This window comes from Cebus imitator, unplaced genomic scaffold (genome assembly GCF_001604975.1).
Source record: "Cebus imitator isolate Cc_AM_T3 unplaced genomic scaffold, Cebus_imitator-1.0 Scaffold197, whole genome shotgun sequence".
Taxonomy (NCBI): Eukaryota; Metazoa; Chordata; class Mammalia; order Primates; family Cebidae; genus Cebus; species Cebus imitator.
The window spans coordinates 3,144,673-3,168,295 of NW_016107512.1; the positions used below are offsets into that span (position 1 = coordinate 3,144,673).

The window sequence follows — 23,623 nt, forward strand, 5'->3', positions numbered from 1 at the left end:
ATGCATTAACTAGAGTTAGTATTTCTTTATAACTCTTTTGCTGAGTTTTAAGCTGCCATTTTTTAAGAAGAATCTTTAAAATACCAATGTTATGGAAGCATGTAGTAGTAAAATGGAATTGGAACTTATAATGGTTGGAAATATTTGTGGCTTACTTTTAAGTGTTAGGATATGTCCTTCTACTGATTATTTAGTAGGGAAAGCATTTCAGACTATTACTACACATGTCATGAGAGCAGAACCAAGAAGCATTGGCAGCCAGTCTTAAACATTTAACACTTCTTGAACTTCTTGAGAGGCTTATAAGAGAGTGTAACCCCTCTTTTCCTCTGTTTAGTTGGCCCTCTGAGGGTTCCACATTCATGGATTAAACTAACTGTGGATAAAAAATATTCCCAAAAAAACCCAAACAGTACAACAGTAAAAAATAATACAAATAAAAATACAATATAACAACTATTTATATAGTATTTAAATTGTATTAGGTATTATAAATAATCTAGAGATGATTTAAAGTACATGGGAGGATATGCAAACGTTATATGCAAATATGATGCCATTTTATATCAGGGACTTGAGTATCTGCAGATTTTGGTCCTGGAACCAATCACGGTGGATACTTAGGGACAACTGTACATCTTGTTTCTCACCTAGATTGTAAAATCCGTGGGGGCAGGGACCATGTCTTATGTGATAACACCTTACCTATCAGGAATAGCTGTCTGGCAGCGTCACCATTCTGCAACACACCAATATACAGGAAATAGGCAACCAGGAACAAAAAAGGCTTTGAATAATTAAAATACAGGTTGCTGCAAAGTCTGTGGATCTAATTCCTAGGAGAATCTCTTAGGCCTTCTTCAGGAGCTTACTCACGTTTAGATGGGATTCTAAAAGTGTGGTATTTGGTTTCGAAACAAAATGTAAAATGAGGAACTATTTTAGTGTGTATATCAGTAGTAATGACAGTGATAATGATATGAGAGCCAACAGCTTGATAGGAAGGAGACAAAACCAAACTCAGAGAGTCATCTGTGGTCATTGAGTGTGGTGGCCCATCTCCCTGCCCACTGCATATTCTTAACTGCCCTAATGTGCCTGGAAAAGGTTGGAATAATGTTTAGTGGACCTAGTTTATTAGAAAGGCAAGAAAATATCGAATGTAATGACTATTGACAGTTAAAAAATAAAAATATTGTGTTTAAATACCATGCTAGCTCGACCAAACATTGATTTTAACGTAGAGATCCTAACGAAACTAGCTAGACAGAATTTCTGGAATCTTTATTTATTTCCTGTGAAATAATTTATGTGAAAAACATTTGAAAGCACAATCTAAAATATAAGTAGCAATGCTGTTAATTGGGATTCCTGTCTTTCTAGGACTCCTTCTAATGGAGCTGAAGGGCTGACTCCCCGGAGTGGAACAACTCCCAAACCAGTTATTAACTCTACCCCGGGTAGAACTCCTCTTCGAGACAAGTTAAACATTAATCCCGAGGATGGAATGGCAGACTATAGTGATCCTTCTTACGTGAAGCAGATGGTAAATGTCAATTCCCTTTTAATACTCTTAATTTTTTTTTTATATATATCTCATGGGTGCCAAATTAAAATTTCTCCTCTTAGTTCATATCACATATACCTTAAGAATCTATATACCTATGGATGCCAAAAAAAGAGGGTGATTTGTAAGACTTGATGAAAGAGGGAATCTTTTGGGCTCAAAACCTGCCTTTCCTTATTCTTACTAGGTTTGTAAATATTGATGTTTGTTGTTGATTTTACTGAAGTTTTCTTCAGCAAGGTGAAGTAGAAAGCTAATTGTAAAAGTTAAGATTTGCTTCTGCCCATGTAATTGCATTTATTACTTTGCTATTGGGCCTTATTATCTGATGCCACAGAAATCATTGTGAAATTAAAAAAATAACTTCTAATGATACTGGCTTGTTTTCATTTTAAAACTAATTCTAACCTCATGTATATATTTGGTTGATTTATATATGCTTTTTAAAAGTCCACATTGATATCAACTAAAGCCACCTCTGACTGGATACATTAAGAATTAAACATAAGAACTTCATGCATGCAGAGCATGCATTTGGACATTTGAGGGGATCTAAAGTTGAGTAAAGATTATGTGTATATTTGGTTGATTTATATATGTTTTTTAAAGTTCAAATTGATATCAACTAAAGCCACCTCTGACTGGATATATAAGAATTAAACATAAGAACTGCATGCATGCAGAGCATGCATTTGGACATTTGAGGGGATCTAAAGTTGAGTAAAGATCATGTATATATGTGGTTGATTTATATATGTTTTTTAAAGTCCAAATTGATATCAACTAAAGCCACCTCTGACTGGATACATAAGAATTAAACAGATTAAGAACCTCATGCATGCAGAGCATGCATTTGGACATTTAAGGGATCTAAAGTTGAATAAAGATGTTCTTTGTCCTAAGGAAATTTATATTCTGGGGAGATTGGCAGTACTAAACTAAGTCCAAAAATAATTGTAATATCAGAACAGAATAAGCCCTTTGAGTAAAACCAATGTGTTTAGGGTAAAGGAAGGAATAATCACATTTGTTGGGTAACAGGAAAGCCTTAATTGAGGAGGTAGGTTCCGAAGGAAGATGAAGGCTGTCCCAGATGGAGACCACAAAATGAGTGAGCACGGAGGACGTTTTAGACATAACAACCCTGTGGAGCACGGAGGATGTTTTAGACATAACAACCCTGTGGAGCACGGAGGATGTTTTGGACATAACAACCTATCTGTTCCTCACACCTAGTACATGTTAGGAGTAGTGGGAAATGAGGCTGGAAAGGTGAGCTGAGGATGTGGTGAGGATATACTGGGAAAACTCTGGGTACCAGGAGGCTTTTTTGGGAACCAGGACTTGACTCTCTTCTGCCTACATGGGATTTAGCATTTCTTTTAAAAATAAACACACATACAAATTCAGGTATCTTTCAGAGTGCGTTTTATTAGTCCAGGGACAAACTAACTTTTGAACCTGTTCTTTTCATTTGCTGTTACATTTCAGTGTCAGAAATGTATTCCCTCAAATGAAAATCATAGTGGCCTTTTTTCTACCCTGGCCTCAAAGCTTCTATTGGAATATCCCAGAGTATCTTCAGTAATCACAAGTAAAAGTTTTCGATTGGTCTGAATGTTGGGAAGAAGGAAGAATAGAAAATAAACAAAAGACTTACCTTAGTTCTGAAGTCAGGATTATTTTTCTAGAATTAATACTAGGCTGATTTTTTTTGAGACTTTTTTTTCTCTTCCTATAATTTTTAAGTTTTGTAGATACATAGTAGCTGTATATATTTATGGGGTACATGAGGTATGTTGATATAGGCATGAATTTGTAATAATCACGTCATGGAAAGTGGGATATTCATCCCTCAAGCATTTAACCTTTGTATTAGAAGCCATCCAGTTATACTCTTAGTTATTTTGAATGGTACAGTTATTTTGACTAGAGTCACCCTGTTGTGCTATCAGTTTCTAAGAGACTCATAAAATACTGGTTGAATATTTAATGTGTATAAATTGAGGAGGAGTACTTCTTTTCTACAGGAAAGAGAATCTCGAGAACATCTCCGTTTAGGGTTGTTGGGCCTTCCTGCCCCCAAGAATGATTTTGAAATTGTTCTACCAGAAAATGCCGAGAAGGAGCTGGAAGAACGTGAAATAGATGACACTTACATTGAAGATGCTGCGGATGTGGATGCTCGAAAGCAGGTGGGTAACTGCACTGAGAGAAGTGTGAGTTTGGCTGAATGTGTCAGTAGGCTCGAAGAATGAAGAATAGCCATGAAATGTCTCAAGATCTTTACCTATTTCTTTTTAATATTGAAACAAATTTTGAAAGTAAGTAACATGTCATTAATAAGGAATACGCATTTACATAATTAATATACTCACAATATTTTGATGGACATTCTTAAAAATGTATATGGAAATTTAAATACATTCTGTCAAATTCATTATGCTTCTCTAAAATACATATAGGAAGTCTTTTAGACATTGCTTCAGTCTAGCAAAGAAAAGATGTTACTGGTTAGTCTTGAAAACAAATACATCTTGGTTCCTTGGTAGTGCAGCGGTAGGAGCCTGTAGTCCCAGGTACTTGGGAGGCTGAGGTGGGAGTATCCGTTGGGCCCAGGAGTTTGAATCCAGTCCAGGCAACATAGTAAGACCTCTATCCAAAATGGAGTTGGACGTTTAGAGTATGTCAGAATAATGTTAGTAACACTTTGTAGTAATATATCTTATATGTAATTATTTTCTCATTTGCACATAACAACACAGTGATATAAATAGGATCGATATTACAGGTTGAACATTGCTAATGCAAAAATCCAACATCTGAAATTCTCCAAAGTTCAAACTTTTTTGAGGGCTGACATGACACTCAAAAGAAATGCTCATTGAAGCTTTTTGGATTAGAGGTGCTGAACTTGTTAGTATAATGCAGATGTTCCAGAATCTGAAAAAAATCAGAAGTCTAAGATATACTTGTGCCAGATATTTCTGATAAGGAATACTCAATAAGCTCAGATGAATTCAGGTCTCATGGTCTCAACTTTCTCAGGTCTCATGGTGGGTAAGTGGTAAATCCTAAACTAGAACTGGTATTGTATGACCCCTTTGAGTAAGTCTTGCTGCAGTCCATTGCTGGAGGATTTTAGGAACCTTTAATCTCAGGGGATTGAAGTGAGAATGACATCAGTGGAAATAATACTTTAGAGGGGACCCATGTGAATATGCTTTTCATTGGGGAACAGAGGATGATACTTTTTGTGTTTAGGTCTCAACTACTTTGAGTTCCATTGACTTCTTCAGAAATGGCATGAAATTTTGATGTGTTACCCCACATTATTCATAACAATCAAGAGACAATACATTTTTTGGCTGGCTTTTTGAATTAAAAGTCAGTTATTTGGCATGAAAGGGAAGAAAGAGGTGTGTTGTGGGAGTCTCTTTGGAATTTACATTTTTCATTTGGATGAGAAAAGTTTGTTATGTGATGGATGGATCCATGCAAATTTGGAGAATGCTCTCGTAGACAGTGGGAGCTCTTAGTTTCTATTATAATGAGAATGAATAGACATTCATTTTTGTGGCCTTAGCATTGCCTTTCTACAAACTTAAACTGATTTCTAAACTTTAGCTCTTGAACATAACGTGATCTTACATACCAGTGTTTTTAGCTTTATTGAGAGATGTCAAATACTCTATAGCTGCAGTAAAGTATATAAAAATCATTTTTTAGGCCATACGAGATGCAGAGCGTGTAAAGGAAATGAAACGAATGCATAAAGCTGTCCAGAAAGATCTGCCAAGACCATCAGAAGTAAGTGTTAGAATTTCTGGTTTAGAAAGTTTTAAGTTTCTTTTTATGTGATTGCTGCTTTTTACATCATAAAGACTATAAAAGAAAATTTCATCTACTTTCTGGAATATAGCAAAGTAGTTCTCAAATCCAGTCTTTAAAATGTTTCACTAGTACTAATAAGAATTTAGAGGTAAAAAAATAGAAATTGCTTTCGAAAATGTGAAACTGCTATTTAATTCATGCTGTAACAGGTACTAATGTCAATATGTTGCAGTGATATGTTTGGTAATTGTATTTGTTTTAAATTTTTAGGTAAATGAAACTATTCTAAGACCCTTAAATGTAGAGCCACCTCTGACAGATTTACAGAAAAGTGAAGAACTAATCAAAAAAGAAATGATCACAATGCTTCATTATGACCTTCTACATCATCCTTATGAACCATCTGGAAGTAAAAAAGGCAAAACTGTAGCGTTTGGCACCAATAATTCAGAGCACATTACCTATCTGGAACATAATCCTTATGAAAAGTTCTCCAAAGAAGAGCTGAAAAAGGTATGATTGAGCTGGAATATTTCTGTCTTGAGATTTAGCTATTTGTTAGGTGCTGTGTATCATGGACAAATAATGAACTTATTTTTCCCATTGGTATTTATAAACAACTGAAGTATATGATTAGGAGTTACATGTTTAGATTAAGTGTTATGAAAAGGACATGCTTTAAATACTTCCGTCCCCCATGTTCAGTGTGATAGACTTTTATCAAATAAACAGCACCAGAGTGTTTTTGTTTCATGGGTATTAATGGCTTGATTGACAGTTGTTACAGTTGCCATTTTCTGAATTCAGCTCTGCTATCTCTGAATAAAAATTTGATGCCTTTACTACTAAAACCTTGCTTATTTAGAATAATATGAAAAGATGAGAGAGAGACTAATATAAAAATGTTTATAGATTAAACCTTTCACCTGTTGAAAGAAAGGAAATATTTGTTTGCTGAGTATACTCCCCTTACATGATTTTCCCCTACTTTTTTGGATAAAGACATGAAGAAATGATTTCTTATATGAAGTCTGTGTCTGGTCTTTTCCCCTGTATGCATTTTATTCCTTCTGCTTTGACAGAGCAAACAACTGATTGTAAATAGAAATCTCCACAATTGTATAAAAAGATAGAGTGGGTCTCATAGTTGGAAGCCGAATGGTCATTAGCTTAAGTCTTTTTTTCTTTAGCCTTCAGCCCTGAGGAGCAGTGAGAGACTCACGGATTTGGAATGAGCTCCTAGTTTCTTAGGATAAAACAAACAAGATTCTTATAAACTCTCCTGTCTTCTCTCCTGCATTCTTCCTCTTTCTTCCCCTCTCACAATTTCTTACTTTGTATTTTCTTTATCACATAAGTAATACATATTTATTATAGGATTTTTAGAAAATAGAGAAAGGAAGGAGGGTTTTGATTTATACTTCAACAACTTGTTCCTGATTTCAGAATAACTTTGAGTGACTCATTTTTTAGTAAGTGCAGTAGGGAAGCTGACATCTGTTGAGTGCTTACTCTGTCAAGCACATTTAATCATTGAACTGGGATTGAGAATCAGGCTACGAAATTGATACTTGCAGGGTTTCCTCTTTTTAGAGTGAAAATATGAGGGGAAGAGGAATTTAGGAAATAAATTTTCCTAAATTGTATGTATGGAAACCTGAAACAAAGATCACATTGTTGCTTTTGGAGATTCTGTAGAGGATAAACCTTAACAGAATTTATGAAAAATAGTAATTCTAGGTATTGGTTTGGAATTGTGTGAAACAAAGTATTTTAAATATTCTCTCATATTGTATTTATCTATGTATATTTCTCTTTGTTCCAAAAAGAATTTGAAGCAGCTATTTACTTAGATTATTTATGGATAGTTTAAAGATAACTTAGCCATATTCTCTCCTAATAATTACAAGATCTGAACTTGTAAATTTTTACTGTGTACAGTTACAGAGTAAAATAGCATTTCTCTTTTAATAAAGTGTCACATTTTCTTTTTCTTTAATGTACTTTAAAGTATGTTAAAATGGATTTCTTTCCATTATTTCCCTTATGAGTTAATGTTTAAGGGTCCATTTTATTTTTAATATTACTGGAAAGATTGAAAGTCTTCTGTAAGGCACAGAAGGTGGTTCCCAGTTTTTCATAAGCCATGAAGTAAAGAGCTGGAAAAAAATTCATATGCTAATGGAATTCCGTGAGTCTGGCATTGGGCTAGGCTCTATAGTGTATTGTTTACTTAATCCTATTAACAAACATATCTGATCTAAGGTCAACATCATAATTGTTTGGAAAGCTATTTTCAACTGAGAAATGGGCTCAGATAAATTAAGTAAGCTCAGAGAGCTGCTTTAATGGTAAAGCTGTGATTTGAACCCAGGCCAGTCCAGCTATCCCTCTCAATTCTGTCATTTTGCACTGTTTTCTTTAGCAGTGAACTAAGCTGGTTTATGATCTATCATCTAATTTGTGCCCCAGTCTCATTATCTGGCAGTTCCTTCAGGATGAGAGAAATGGCACTTGACAAAAAGATGCCTAGTTCCCCTTTGCTGATTATTACGTGAGGTCCTGCACTTAACGGTGGAGTGGGAGTGGAAGGAGTACACGCAAATTGATGCCATTTGTATTCTGCCTCATCTGCTTGCTAATGATGTGGTCTTAACAAGTTGATTAATCTCTCGGAGCCTTAGTTTCATTAGCCTTTTTTTTTTTTTTTTTTCCCTCCCTTTTTTGGGACCGAGCTTTGTTCTGTCACACAGGCTAGAGCTCAGTGGTGCAATCCCAGCTCACTGCAATTTCCACCTCCTGGGTTCACGTGATTCTTGTGCCTCAGCCTCCTGAGTAGCTGGCATTAGAGGCATGCGCCACCATGCCCTGCTAATTTTTGTATTTTTAGTTGAGACGAGGTTTTGCTATGTTGGCCAGGCTGGTCTCAAACTCCTGGCCTCCTTAACTGCCCACCTCAGCCTCACAAAGTGCTGGGATTACAGGAGTGAGCCACGTGTTGGGCCTGACTTCATTAGCTTTTAAATGAGGTTAATATTGGCTAATTTGTAAGGTGATTGTGACCTTTGGAGATAATGCAGGTAAAACTTTTAAACCTAGTTTCTTGCAAATAATAGGTACCTGAGAAATGGCAGCTGCTGTAATAGTGAGTGAAAGCAAAGGATGTTTATGCTTTTGAGGAAACATGGATGCTTGACTTTTAAAAAGCAATCTGCATTGACTCAAAGGCTTTTAAAGCTATTTTTCCTAGGTATTGTTACCCCCCTTTCAAAAAAACAACCAACCGAAATTCCTTGCCTTTGGCTCAAGGAATGAGGGAAAAAATGAGTCTCCTAATGCTTTCTGGATATAGCAAGTGTTTGTAGTACTTAAACTTATTGAAATTATTATTGTAAACAGGCCCAGGACGTTTTGGTGCAGGAGATGGAAGTTGTTAAACAAGGAATGAGCCATGGAGAACTCTCAAGTGAAGCTTATAACCAGGTGTGGGAAGAATGCTACAGTCAAGTTTTATATCTTCCGGGGCAGAGCCGCTACACACGGGCCAATCTAGCTAGTAAAAAGGACAGAATTGAATCACTTGAAAAGAGGCTCGAGGTTGGTATTCTTTTAAAATTTTAATTTTAAATGTACCTCGATGGAGATAATGAATCAAATAATGCCACTGAAAACAATCTCAGAAAAATACACTGAGATGCTTATTGCCTTTTTAGTTCTTGGAGAAAACTACACTTAAGTGTTAGATCTTCCTTGGCCTTGTTCATTGGGGTTTTTGTTTTAAAATAATTGTTGGCCTTCATGACTAAAGAATGCCCTGCAAGTTGACCACATATCAATCAGAACCTTTAGATGTGGGATCAAGGAGCCAAGAAGCCAACACTAGTCACTCAGAAGAGTGTAGGTCGTTGCTAGCATAGCCTGTTTGCTCTGAAGAGGAATCTCAGCAGTACCAAGGAGTTTTCTTTTTATAGCAAAGAGAGCACATTTACAAAAGTTAAATACAATTCTCTTCATCCTTGGGTTACTGTAAGTTTGAGTGAGAGAGGACAGAACTGGGTTCTCTAGATAGTGGCTTCCATGATTTTCCATGTCTGTGAAAATGTTAAAACATACTAGATGCAGTTTCAGGACATGTGGTTTCTCAATATAGTCTGCATATTTTGAATTCCAGAATCTACATAGACATTTTGCCAATGGCATGTAAATTGTGGTTCATAGATCCCCAGGCTGCCTTGTGCATTCTTCTTCTTCTTCTTCTTTTTTTTTTTTTTTGGTGTGTCTTTGCTCTGTTGCCAGGCTGGAGTGCAGTGGTGTGATCTCGGCTCACTGCAACCTCTGCCTCCCGGGTTCAAGCAATTCTCCTGCCTGCCTCAGCCTCCCAAGTAGCTGGGACTACAAGTGCATACCACCATGTCCAGTTAATTTTTGTATTTTTTTTTTTTTTTTTTTGAGACGGAGTTTCGCTCTTGTTACCCAGGCTGGAGTGCAATGGCGCGATCTCGGCTCACCGCAACATCCGTCTCCTGGGTTCAGGCAATTCTCCTGCCTCAGCCTCCTGGGTAGTTGGGATTACAGGCACGCGCCACCATGCCCAGCCAATTTTTTTTGTATTTTTAGTGGAGACGGGGTTTCACCATGTTGACCAGGATGGTCTCGATCTCTTGACCTCGTGATCCACCCGCCTCGGCCTCCCAAAGTGCTGGGATTACAGGCTTGAGCCACCGCGCCCGGCCAATTTTTGTGTTTTTAGTAGAGACGGGATTTCACCATTTTGGCCAGGATGGTCTCAATCTCTTGACCTTGTGATCTGCCCACCTTGGCCTCCCAAAGTGCTGGGATTATAGGCATGAGCCACCACTTCTGGCCATGCCTTGTGCATTCTTAATGTTAATCCTTAGGGGTGTTTATAAGGCCAAGGTGGGATGGGAGAGAAGGGGCACTTCAGGCAGTCATATGCAGAAGATGGCCTTGGTTTCCTTTTTTATGTCATTACCAGTTTCCTTTTACAAAAAGCACATCTGAAAATATTTTTATTTAGGGTTAAAGCCAGAAATAGTAAAATCACTTGGGGTGGTTGGGGCTGTTTGGGGCTGGGGAAATGAGGCAGGGTGGGGGGGTTGTTGGGGGGAGTGGGGGGCGTGGGGAATGAGCAGGAAAAAGCAGTATCTTTTGATTTGAGTTATTCTGAGTCTTAATTTAACCTTTAAGATCGCAGCTGATGTTTAGTCTCTGTGAACCTCTTTTTTCCCCAGTTAGTGAGAAATTACTGGTTCTTGGGTAAAATCTTAGCAGTTCAGTGCTGCTAATTATTTGTATTACCAACTTCCAGCAGGGTGTGCTGTTGCTCTGTGTTGTGATTCAGTATTAAAGCCAGGGAAAATAGAACATCAGTGGTTAAATTGTAAGTTACATTTTTTTATTGTGTAGGCTTCATTTCTTATAAATTGTAGTTAGCAGTGTAATTGTGAACTGAGGTCAGCATCGTAGATTGAAAAGCTGTTTGGAAAGCTTCTTTGTATCATTTATATATAAATACTTAGATTTCTTACTTAGTATGAAAATCTTCTTGTTTGAGGTGGGTAAACTCTTTTTGCCGCAAATGGCAAGAACATTTCGTGCTTTTTAAAATGGTAGAAAATTTTTTTCTCCCTGAATCTCATTTACTTTGTTGAGGCACTGACTTTCGTGACAGCAAATAAATGTGTCACACAGTGAGTGGTGCCATAAAGTACAGTAATTTTTATTTCTGTGTTGAATTGGTCTTATGAATTTTAAAGGGAAAAACATGGAAAGAACGACTGCTGTTCTTTTGGAGATTTATTTGGGTCGTTTATGAGCAACCATTAAAAACATGTGGTTCTCTTTGTTCAGTTCAGTACCAGGAACTGAAATCTTCCGTTGAACTATTTTTGTTGAAGGATTGGTGATTTTGGAGAATATTCATAAAGCAGCCTGAAGTCATTTTTCTTTTCTTGACTTTTGGATAACTTACTTTATTGTTTACCCACCTAGTTACCTTTAAAGAATAGTTAATCAAGTCCTTTAATTTAGTAAACTATGCTTACTTCAAATGAAAGTTCATGAAATCTTAAAAAAAAAAGAAAAGCAACTTAAACTCCTGAATAAACAAACCCCCCATTTTATTTATATTCATCCCTAATTCAGAACTAGGTTTCTTTTAGCTTGTTTTAGTTTTTGAAGACACAGTTCTACTGGTTTGAAATACATAAATATTTAATTTCAGTTGTGGTAATTCTTTCATTTCAGTTGATTGCTAAAATATAAACATTATTCAAAGTTTGTTGTGGGGAAGGAACTTCAGTTATATTGTATAAACTAAATGCTATACTTAAATTATCCTTTCCACTCTTAGGTTCAGGAGATAAGCCCTTCTCTGCAAGCACTCTATGCCATGGCTGCCAGTGTATTTGATTTTTGCTGCCATGAACTTTGGAATCATGAATCTAAATTATGGCCCTATCACTGCCTATCAAGCAAGATGAAATCCAGCTTTGTCGTGGCTGGTGTCTCCTGAATGGATTTAAAAAAAATGCCCTGGGGTTTATATTGGAGGTAGTCTTTGAGCCATTGCTCATGATTAATATTTGAAACTTAGCACTTAAATGAAAATCCTTAAGATACTCATTTAAAACTAATAGTACCATCTCAAATTTTATGTAGAATGTGGTAGAGGATGTATGTGTGCAAGGAGTTTGTTAAATAAATAGAATTAGAAGGGAGCTACAGGTCAGAAATAAGTGGAAAAGACTTCTGAATGGTAACCAAGTCTGTGTATTTTATTCTGCTTTGGAGGCAGAATTAAGTTTAGAAACTTGCCAGACTTGTGTGTGTAAAATAAGACAGCAAGAGCAAACATAGCAATGACAGTTAATACAAGGAAAGGAAAAGTTTCATGCTGAGGCCATTTTTACATGGTGGCAAAAAGCCCAGTGTATTTTAATAGACTTAAGGGGACTAAGATACATTGTAGGGGAGGAAAGTGATTGCTATTTATAGTGGTGTCCCAAATTAATAAGAAAAGCTTTATTTCTTTTCGAAAAGTGTCATGTTTTTTTAAAAAAGGAGGGATGGCTGTAATTCAGTATAGGAAAAAATTTCATGAATGGTTAAAAATAAAATAGTTTTAGTACTTTTATTTACACATTCAGTAATTATTACAGCCCATCTACCATGTACTGGACACTGTTCTAGGTCCTGGGGGTAACAACAAGGAACAAGGCAGACAAATTCTCTGTGTTTGTGCGCTTCTGTTACCTGGAAAATGCTTCATGTGGAGAACCTCATTTTCTGATGATGCCAGATAAATGAGTCATTACTGTATTTGGGAAGTGCAAATAGAATTTGAAGTGTTCTAATTTGTTTCTACTTTAAGTGGAAATAGGAAATCATCTGAAGACATAATTATTTTGAGTGAAGTAATTTCCGTTAGGTGCAAAAGTGAAATGAGAAGTCTGAATTTAGGCCTGCCGTTAAATTTAATGGTATTTGAAATAGTATCTAAACTGCTGGTTGAGGAAGTTTGGCTGAAAAGTAGATTTTGTCATGTTACTTATAAAAATGGAAAGGCTTTCCTTAGAGATAGAAAGTAGGTCCAGAAGGAATACTACTAGTCTCTGTAATTTACTGGCATAGTCAACTGTAAATATTATATAACATTGACTTCTTAGAAGTAAAGTAACTTAAAGAACACAGATAACACACTTAAAATCTTCCTCAGTGTATTTGTATAACTCTTAGGAGGACCCTCTGACTCGTCTGAAGGTTATATTTCTGCAAAATTGGCTGCACAGTAGATCTCATTTTCCCAGTGATTTTCATTATGAAGTCAGATGTTTTTACACAGGAAAAAATGTCCTTAATACTTTAAAGAGGGAAAACTTTGGGCAAGGATTTAGTTAGTGGACAGTTCTGGGTAGAGGGCTATATGTTGTCAGATACCAGCAGGTTTGTCCTTATGTTGTCTTTGTAGGGGTGGGTTAAGTGACTTGTGGTACAGGAGAAGAGTTCATAGTACTCTGGAATACTCTCTCTTTCCCAAATTCTGTTCTCTGCCATGATCCATACAGGCACTGACAGATTTCGTAGTGGTCTCTGGTGAGAACTCTATGAGCTGGACCAGAGATCCTGATATAACCAGGATGCTTCTGTTATGCCTCAACATGAATTGAATGTGTTTTATCCAGTTTACGTGTTTCACTTCCCAGTGTATGCAGATGTAAAGTGTTCTTGCATTGCGTCGTTCGTGTATTACTGTCCTTGGAAAGGTTTTTAGTAAGGTTTTACCTTCCTGGTTAGCATGCTTTTCAGGGATGCAGTCTGATGGTTGCTAACTCATAGCTGCAAACAATAATTACTTTCTTGGACCTGCATCTCATCAGTATAGAGAAGGTTCGCTGATTTAAAAAAAAAAAAAAAATGCTGGTAAGTGGTATAGAGATTAAAGGAGAATCACTTGTGGACTCCTGTTGTTTGCAAACGTTTTGGTGATTGAGACACATCTTTACTATTGTGGGATCATATTGCTGAATGATGGACTGGGAAGTGGAGCTCCCATTGACTGCATATTTATTTTGGGTATCCTTAAACCTGTTTTTCCAGTGGTATAAGGTTATGTTCTGGGCCCCCAAGTAAGAGTTTCAGTGCGGGGTGTTCTTAATGTTTCTGAACCTTACTGTAACAGACTTTAACTTAAGACAGTATTGGAGACCCAAGGATAATGTGTTTATTTTGGAATTACTTAAGCTTAGTAACCTTAACAAACTTAGTGAGCTTGAAAGTAACAATTACACTTTTATAAGTCCCATACAGCTCCCTTTTGTAATGACCCAAGGAAACACTTATGGTTCCACTGATTCATCTCCTGGGGACCATCAGTTTTCCATTGGTTTCTAGCCAGTCTTTTTTAGACAGTTTCTCTTCTATGCATTTAAAAAAATAACATTTCTAGGCGTCTTTCTATAAATAATAGCTGTGCTTTGTAGAAGTTTAAAAAGAAATAGAAAACATGAAGAAAAGGAACCTACTATCCAGACATAATCACCTTAAACACTGTAGTGTATATATGCACAAACACCCCCACATTCTCCCGTATATCTTTTTTTTTTAATGTGTGGATGAAGGTGTTTAAAACTAAATGGGATCATCATATTCTACATTTTTCCTTCAATAGTTGTAAATATGATTAAACACTAGTTATGTTCCACCCTACTTCTAAAAAGGTGGTAAATGGAACCTATTTTTCCTGTAAATTTTTTTGAGAGATATTTATTTTCTTATAGTTTTATAGCTTATTAATAAAAGAATTTAGAATTTTAAAATACAAACTGGGGAAGGTAAAAGCTTTTCTCAGGTGTCAAAATTCTTATAAGTGGGTACCTATAGGTGAAAATCTAAGTCAGGGAAAGAATGATGGGCAGAATCGCTAATTAAGGTCTTATTTCTTGTTTACATGTGTCTAGAATAATTTATTTCTCAGGGAGCTGTCTGGTGACATTTAAGCCATTCAGTTCCACAGCTTAAATTTTTTCAGGCATGTTTGCATTTCAGGCACTGAGCCAAGGAAGACTTTCAGTTTGCTAGCAGTGGTGTGGCCAGTGTATTGGACTTTCAAGTAGGGCACAACTGCATGGCATCATCCCCTGGTGGCTGTGGCCTAGGGCAAGCCGCAAAGCCACTCAGTGATGACACCAGCAGTTGAGCCCTACTTAACCTCTCTGGGTCTTAAGTTTTCCTATCTGTAAAAATTGGACGAGTAATAGCTTTATTTGTTGGAAGTGTGCATTTGAGGTAATGTAAGATTAAATGAGATACTATGTGATTAGCAGATAGCAGGTTTTAGTAAATGGGAACTCTCCTCCCATGTCTCTTCAGGTCTGTATCACTCTTAGAGTTACCTAAATTGGATTATACTTGGTTTGATACTATGAGGTATTAGGAACTAACCTCACTTTAAACAACAGTAAATTTGTTATATTTTTTATAGTCTAAATTTTGAGGAATGTGTGAAATTTGAGACATGGGCTGATTTTAGGAGAGATTGCTGTACTGAGTGAGGCTTAAAACTCAGATTTTAGTTAGTGTAAATAGATTTTACATAATTGTGGATTTTAATCTCACATTTTATGTGTACATTTTGGTGTGTTGAAATAGTTGACGTACTTATAAATTTTAATGTCTCCATTATATTTCATTACATTAATGTTTCATGGTTTGTGGTGTATGGTCTTGAGAAAGTAGCCTTTAGAGTAGATAGAGTATTCAATTTGACTTAAAAAAATTTTTAATTACAAGAATTTTCAAACATACCCCAAAATATACTGGTGTAATGAATCTTCATGTATTCACATTCAGCTATGACAGCCATCAGTCATAGCCACTCTTGTTTCCCCATCATCCTGCCTTCCTCTACTATTTTGAAGGAAATTTTAGATACCGTATTATGAAATAGAATTACGATGCATGAAATATCTCAGCTTGGTCTTCCTACCCATTTGTATGTGGATATATTCTTGTTAATTTCCTGTTTTGAATTGAAGTTTACCCTTTCATATTTGATCAAGTCAGCTTTAATTGTATCAAGTGTCAGTCTACTTTAAGTTCCTATTAGTGATAGTGAACTTCATTTTATTTAAGAAATTTTGTGCCAGTGAGGTGTCCATCAGGGCAGTTGCTAGTGCTTGTTTTAAAAAATTTAGAAGTGTGAATCTGGTTAAATCTGAGTCTGATTTTCCCTTTTTCTTTGAATTTTAGGATATAAAGTTTTATACTGTCTTGCACTTCAATGTTGTTTCTGTGTGTGTGTGGGTGGGTGTTGGGAGGAGCTGGGCTGATTTAAAGTAGTCCTGTCCCTGTATGCAGGTACATTTCATACTTGAGGTTTATTGGCTTGAAAAAGCAGAAACTGTAGGTTAGGATTTTTCCTCTTAAAGCATGTTGAGCAGTCATAGGTTGAGCATTTTACAAAGCATGCAGATACCTTCCTTTGTGTTTTAGTACTCAAATGACAGGTGTAAGATAACTGAGCTTAACTTGGATATTAAAAGCTATATTCCATTTCTTCTTTATATGTTTAGTGACTACACAGTTATTTGGCTAAATTAATTTTTTCCTGTGCTTAAGTTAATTTTTGTACAACTTATGTCCATATTTGATTGGAACCTTAGCACAATATTTGAGCCAGAAGACTTATAAAGCTTGAGCTAAATGAAATAAAATTATTGACATTAAATGAAAGCTAACAACTTTGAAGTTTTAAAATCTGATGGTTTGAGAATAATAACTCCATTGGATGAGGTGAGGTAATTCTAAGATACAGGGTACTGATAATACTAAATGTACCTTGATGACTAATTAAGCAGTTTCTGAGTATAGGTATTATGCCGTTACACCAATTTGGAAATGGACTATCCCTGGAGCACAGTGTATACCTAATTGAGTTATCTTAACCAATGAAAAACTAATATTTAAAAAGCATTGTATGTATTTGACATTGTTTGCTTTTAAGGGTTTTGGAATGTATGTTTGAATCCAGATGTGATTGGAGTAGGTAATATGGGTATTCTTAGAACATGCTGAATTGTTTTTCTTTTTTGGAGACAGGGTCTTGCTCTGTTGACCAGGCTGGAGTGTAGTGGCCCGATCATGGCTCACTGCTGCCTCTAACCTCCCAGGCTTGGGTGATTCCTGCCTCAGCCTTCCAAGTTGCTGGAACCACAAGCACGCACCACTATGTCTGGCTAATTTTCGTATTTTTTGAGAGGTGGTGTTTCACTGTGTTGTCCAGGTTGCTCTCAAACGCTTGGGCTCAAGTGATCCACCTGCCTTGGTCTCCCAGAGTGCTAGAATCACAGGTGTGAGCCACTGTTGCCTGGCTGAACATGCTAAATTATAGAATAAGGAACTTGAATATAATTTGATGGATTTAGTTGTTCATAGCTTATTGGAAATAATGACTTTTTTGGTAGGTATAGTTGAGGAAACAACTGATACCTAGCTCTGTAATGACTCTGGCTAAACCAGAGTTTGTCATCCTAATTGCCTGTTAGAATCATATGGGAGCTTTTAAGAACACAAAAATCTGAGTCCATTTAAATCAGAGTCTCGGAGGTTAGGGCACTGGTGCTGGTAGATTTTAAAAACTCCACTGGTAATTCTGAAGTTGAGTTGTGGTTGAAAACCACTGGCTTAAAAAGACATACTCCAGGAATATTTGAAGTGGAAGTGAGTGTGTACAAATGATTGTTTTCTCTCTGATGGTGTTGTAAAATTTATGTGGTGGAAGTTTTGTCTTTTTTTTTTTTTTTTTAATTCCATCCTGCTACCACCTTTCTAGAACTTATACTCAGAAGGTACTCTCTTGATTTCTGGGGGAAAATTTTTGCATTTTGTATCCAGAAGAATTGAACATCGAGATATTTTATTTTCTCCTGTGGAGGTAATGTTTCTACTACTAGTCTACATTTTTTTTTTTGGCCAGTCTGGAGTGCAATGGTGCGATCTCAGCTCACTGCAACCTCTGCCTCCTGGGTTCAAGCGATTCTCCTGCCTTAGCCTCCTGAGTAGCTGGGACTACAAGTGCACACCAGCATGTCCAGTTAATTTTTGTATTTTTAGTAGAGGCAGGGTTTCACTATTTTGGCCAGGATGGTCTCGATCTCTTGACCTTGTGATCTGCCCGCCTTGGTCTCCCAAAGTGCTGGGATTACAGGTGTGAGTCACTGTGCCTGGCAGTAGACCTTATTTTTTAATAGCCTTACTGAGATATAAATTACATACCATAAAGTTCAGACCATTTAAAGTGTATGGTTCAGTGGCTTTTAGTAAACTCACATAGTTGTGCAGCCATTATCAGTGTTCTGATAACCTCAGAAAGAGATTCTGTATCAGCAGTCACTCCCCATTTCCCGCAGCCTGCCTACCCCTAGGCAACAATCAATCTACTTTTTGTATCTATAGATTTGCCTATTTTGGACATTTCACATAAGTGGCATCATATGATATGTTGTCTTTTGTGATGGGCTTCTTTCATTTAACATGTTTTCAAACGTCATCCATGTGGTAGCATATATTAGTATTTCTTTTTATGACTGAGTACTGTTCCATTGTGTGGATAATACCACATTTTGTTTATCCATGTATCAGTTGGTGGATATTTGGGTTGCTTCTACATATTATGAATAATGTTGCTATAAACATTTGTGTACAGGCTTTCATGTGGACATGCTTTCATTTCTCTTGGGAAATACTAGGAGTGGAACTGCTGGATCAAATACTTAGATACTTCCTTCACGTCATTTGAACTTCAGGGCTAGAAAATCTTCCCATAGAGTTGGGAAGCACCACGAGTCCATGTTCTGATACTATTTTTACACTATAGGACAGAGGTCCAGTGTGTGTTATTTGGTCTCATGGCCCACCAGGGGCGAACTCCTCACTTAAAAAAGGACCAGCTGGTTTTCCTTGTTGTATTTCCAGAAAAGGGTCCACCTAGACTTTTATTGAAGATGGAATTTTAACGAAGCTTTTAAAGCCTCATTCTTTTACTCCCTTAGTTATTAGGGAAAAGAGCAAAATGTTTGAACTCTTAATATCTGGAAAATAATAGTAATCAGACCTGACATTTGTTGTCTGCTTATTCTGTGCCAGGCGCTGGGCAGCTGAGGCTTTTTGCATCTGTCACCTTATTTAAGCTTCATAACAACTTGTAGCAATGACTGCCATTTTACTGATTAAAAAAATGGAGACACACAGGTTAAATAACTTTCATCAGGTCAAAACAGCTGGGCAGCAGTGCTGGGTTGTAAGAGTGACTCACTCTTACCCACCATACTGTGCTGCCTGCCCTTAACCAGTATATCCTGACTCTTTTAGGAGACATATAATCATTGCCATGGAACTTGGTTTATCAGAGGTTCATTTATAAAGGACATCAACAGTTTTCATGAATTTATTCAAGTAAATTGCAAAGGAATAAAAACTTTTATAAAAATCCGAAGAAATGCATGGTTTTAAAGGAGCTTCATTTAAATTAATTTTAGATCCATCTCATGTTTGTAAGGCACATGCATGCAGTGTCACTCCCCTGCCTCCACCTTCTGTGGGCTTATCTGACTCTGACTTGTAATAATCTAAGCTGGAGATGGATAGATATGAACTAGTACTACTATCTTAGAAAAAAGTATTTACATAGCGCTCTCTCTCTCTCTCTCTCTCTGTCTCCCTGTCTCTCTCTCTCTCTTTACAGGTTGTTCTTAGTTACATTATTTTGAATTATAGAGTATCATTTGGGTACACATTATTCTGAAACTACCTACTTTTAGCTACTTATGGAATCACTTGATGGAATTAGTTTGAGAGAGAAGAATGGAGAGAGAGACAGGAAAAGTTGTGGGGGAGAAGGGAGGAAGCAGGGAATAGACAGACATAAAGAAAATTAATACAGATTTACTAATTATTCCTAAGGCTTTGACCTCACAAGTGTAAGTGTCGTTATGTTGCACAAGCATTTGCAGATCATTTTAAAATGTGAAGTGATTATATCATGGGGATGTAGGACAGGATCCCTGATCCCCAGCCGTGGACGGGTACCAGTCTGTGACGTGTTAGGAATCAGGCTGCACAGTAGGAAGTGAGGCACAGGCAGGCCAGTGAAGCTTCGTCTGTATTTACAGTACTCCCCATCACTTGTACTGCTGCCTGAGCTCCACCTCCTGTCAGATTAGCAGTGGCATTAGATTCTCATAGGAGCATGAACCCTGTTGCAAACTGCATAGGTGAGGGATCTAGGTTGCATGCCCCTTACGAGAATCTAATGCCTGATGATCTGTCACTGTCTCACTTCACCCCCAGATGGGACTGTCTAGTTGCAGGAAAAAAAGCTCAGGGTTCCCACTGATTCTGCATTATGGCAGGCTATATAATTATTATGTATTACATTGTAATAATAGTAGAAATAAGGTGCACAATAAATGTAATGCACTTGAATCATCTGAAAACCACCCCTCCTCCACACCCTGGTCCTTGGAAAAATGGTCTTCCATGAAACCAGTCCGTGGTGCCAAAAAGGTTGGGAACCACTGGTGTTAGAATATATACATAGATACAATATGATGCCAACGGAATTCTGCATTTCATAACTGCTCTGCCTCTTGTTTGACTCTCTAAGCTCAGACTTTGTCTGCCCTACTGTATCAGTTTATTGCCCCTGCTGTATCCAGAGTTTTGTTTAAATCTTCTGTTAATTGTCCCTCTCCTGTTTTTGAGTTTATACATTTTAAAATTATTTTCCTATAATTTTAGAATAATCAGAGAAGGCAGCCTGCCTATACTCAGCATACATATTCAATAGGGAAATTGTCTTGACTTTATAGTATGTTTTAAGTCTTCAAAATTTAAAAAATATTTTGTTGCTTTATGTAATGTTTATATTTGTGCTCTCTGAGTTTTATGCCAAATTTAGGATTATAACATTGTAAAAATATACTCATTTTGTAGTTTCAGGGAGTTATGTTTTGATTATAACTATGGTATATTCTAGCTATTAAAAGTGTATCATATGTATAATACAGAAGATGTATAATACTTTTTTTTTGGAAACTGAGTCTTGCTCTTTTGCTCAGGCTGGAGTGCAGTGGTCTGATCTTGGCTCACTACAACCTCTGCCTCCTGGGCTTAAGTGACTCTCCTGTCTCAGCCTCCCAAGTAGCTGGGACTACAGGTGTGCACCACTATACCTGGCTAAATTTTGTATTTTTAGTAGAGATGGGGTTTTGCCATGTTAGCCAGGCTGGTCTTGAACTCCTGACCTCAGGTTATCCACCTGCCTTGGCCTCCCAAAGTGCTGGGATTACAGGCGTGATCCACTGCACCTGGCCATATTTTTTTAAAGTTCTATTTTAATTGACAAATAATAATTGGATATATTTATGGAGTAAAATGTGATTTTTTTTCCATACACAGATGTGAAATAATTAAATCAGCTAATTAACATAATTAACATAACATAACATCACCTCAAATACGCACCATTTCTTTGTGGAGAGAGCATTTAAAATCCATTTTTTTTTTCCCCCTTGAGACAGAGGCTTGCTCCGTTTCCCAGGCTGGAGTGCAGTTGTGTGATCTAGGTTCACTAGAACCTCTGCCTTCTGGGTTCAAGCGATTCTGCCACCTCAGCCTCCAGAGTAGATGGGACTACAGGCACATGCCACCTTGCCTGGCTAATTTTTATATTTTTAGTAGAGATGGAGTTTCACCATTTGGCAAGGCTGGTTGTGAATTCCTAATTTCAAGTGATCCACCCATCTCAGCCTCCCAAAGTGTTGGGATTACATGTGTGAGTCACCATGCCTGGCCTAAAATTCCTTCTTCTGGCTGTTTTGAAATAAACGTTATTCTGTGATTACCATGCTGTGTAATAGACCACCAGAACCTCTTTTTTTTTCTGTCTAACAGAAACTTTATACCTTTCACCAACATCTCCCCTTTCCCTGTCTACCACTTACCCCACTATCCTCTGGTAGCCACCATTGTACTGCCTACTTCTATGAGATTAACATTCTTAGATTCCACATACAAGCTACATCATATAGTATTTGGCTTTCTGTGCCTGGCTCATTGTAGTTAGCAGAATGTCCTCTATGTCCATCTGTTGTTGCAAATGACAGGATTTCCTGTTTTTAAAGACTGAATAGTATTCCATTGTATGTGTATGCCATATTTTAAAAATCCCTATCTTGGCTGTTGTGGATAATGGTGTAATGAACATGAAAGTGTGGACATCACTTTGACATACTGATTTCAATTCCTTTGAATAGGTATACCCAGAAGTGGAATGGCCGGATTGAATGATAATTCTGTTTTTAGTTTTTTGAGGAACCTCCATACTGTTTTCCAAAATGGCTGTTCTAACTTACAGTACCACCAACAGTGAACAGGGGTTCCTTTTTCTCCACATCCCTTGCCAACACATACTATTTTTCATTTTTAAAAATAATAACCAGTCTAACAGGTGTGAGGTAATACCTCTTTGTGGTTTTGATTTGCGTTTCTGTGATAAGAGATGTTAAGCATTTTTTTCATGTATCTGTTGACCACTTGTATGTCTTCTTTTGAGAAATGTCTATTCAGGTCTTTGCCCATTTTAAAAATAGGGTTATTTGGTTTTTATTGAGCAGTTTGAGGGTTTTTTTTTTTTTTTTTTTTTTTTTTTTTTTTTTTTTTTTTTTTTTTTTTTTTTTTTGGTGTATTTTGGGTATTGGCCCCTTATCCAGGCTAGGGCATGGTGGCTCACACCTGTAATCTCAGCACTTTGGCAGGTCTTGTTCTTTTTATTGATTGAAAAGGTCTTGTTCTTTTTATTAATAGTCACTCTATACCTTTTGATTGGGGATGTAATCCATTTACAGAGTAATTATTGATAGGTGAGGACTTAACTAGTGTAAATTGTTTTCTGTTTATAGATTTTTTTTCTATTCTTCTTCTCTTGCTTGTACTTTGTGTGTGTGGGGGGGGTTGAGGTGGCGCTTAATGGCTTTCTGTAGTGGTATGCTTTGGATTTTATCTTCTTATCTCTTGTGTGTCTGTTATAGACTTTTGCTTTGTGGTTAGCTTGAGGCTTACATAAAACAGTTTATATAACAGGGTATTTTAAGTTGATAACTTAATTTTGATTGCATACACAAACTATACACTTTACACCCCTTTCTCCCATATGTTTCTGATGTTATACTTAAAATTTTTATGTAATTTTTATTCCCTTAACAAATTGTTGTACTTTACTTGTTAATAGTTTTGCCTTCTAACCTTTACATTAGAGATATAATTGATTTACTCACTTCCATTAGAGTATTAGAATGTTTTGGATATGACAATGTATATAGCTTTACCAGTGAGTTTTATACTTTAATATATTTTCATTTACTAATTAGTATTGTCTTCCTTCAGCTTAAGAACTCCTTTTAGCATTTCCTATGAGGCAGGTTTAGTGGTAATAAAGTCAGCTTCTGATTGCCTGAGAAAGTCCTTATCATCCATTGGTTTTGAAATATGGGATTGCTGGATATAGTATTCTTGGTTGGCAGTTTCTCTTCCTTTTTTTTTCTTTTGTTCTTTTGCTTCTCTTCTCTTCTTTCTCTTCTCTTCTCTTCTCTTCTCTTCTCTTCTCTTCTCTTCTCTCCTCTCCTCTCCTCTCCTCTCCTCTCC

At 36.8% G+C, this 23,623-nt stretch overlaps 1 protein-coding gene across 1 annotated transcript in view; it reads left to right on the forward strand.

Annotated features, from left to right (window-relative positions):
- CDC5L (cell division cycle 5 like) overlaps nt 1-23,623 on the forward strand; it is a 60,022-nt gene that overhangs the window by 31,983 nt on the left and 4,416 nt on the right. Inside the window, exons 10-14 of the mRNA XM_017547451.2 lie at nt 1,384-1,546; nt 3,598-3,762; nt 5,297-5,377; nt 5,672-5,914; nt 8,801-8,998. Coding sequence (XP_017402940.1) covers nt 1,384-1,546; nt 3,598-3,762; nt 5,297-5,377; nt 5,672-5,914; nt 8,801-8,998 — 850 coding nt within the window. The remainder of the gene's footprint in view (nt 1-1,383; nt 1,547-3,597; nt 3,763-5,296; nt 5,378-5,671; nt 5,915-8,800; nt 8,999-23,623) is intronic.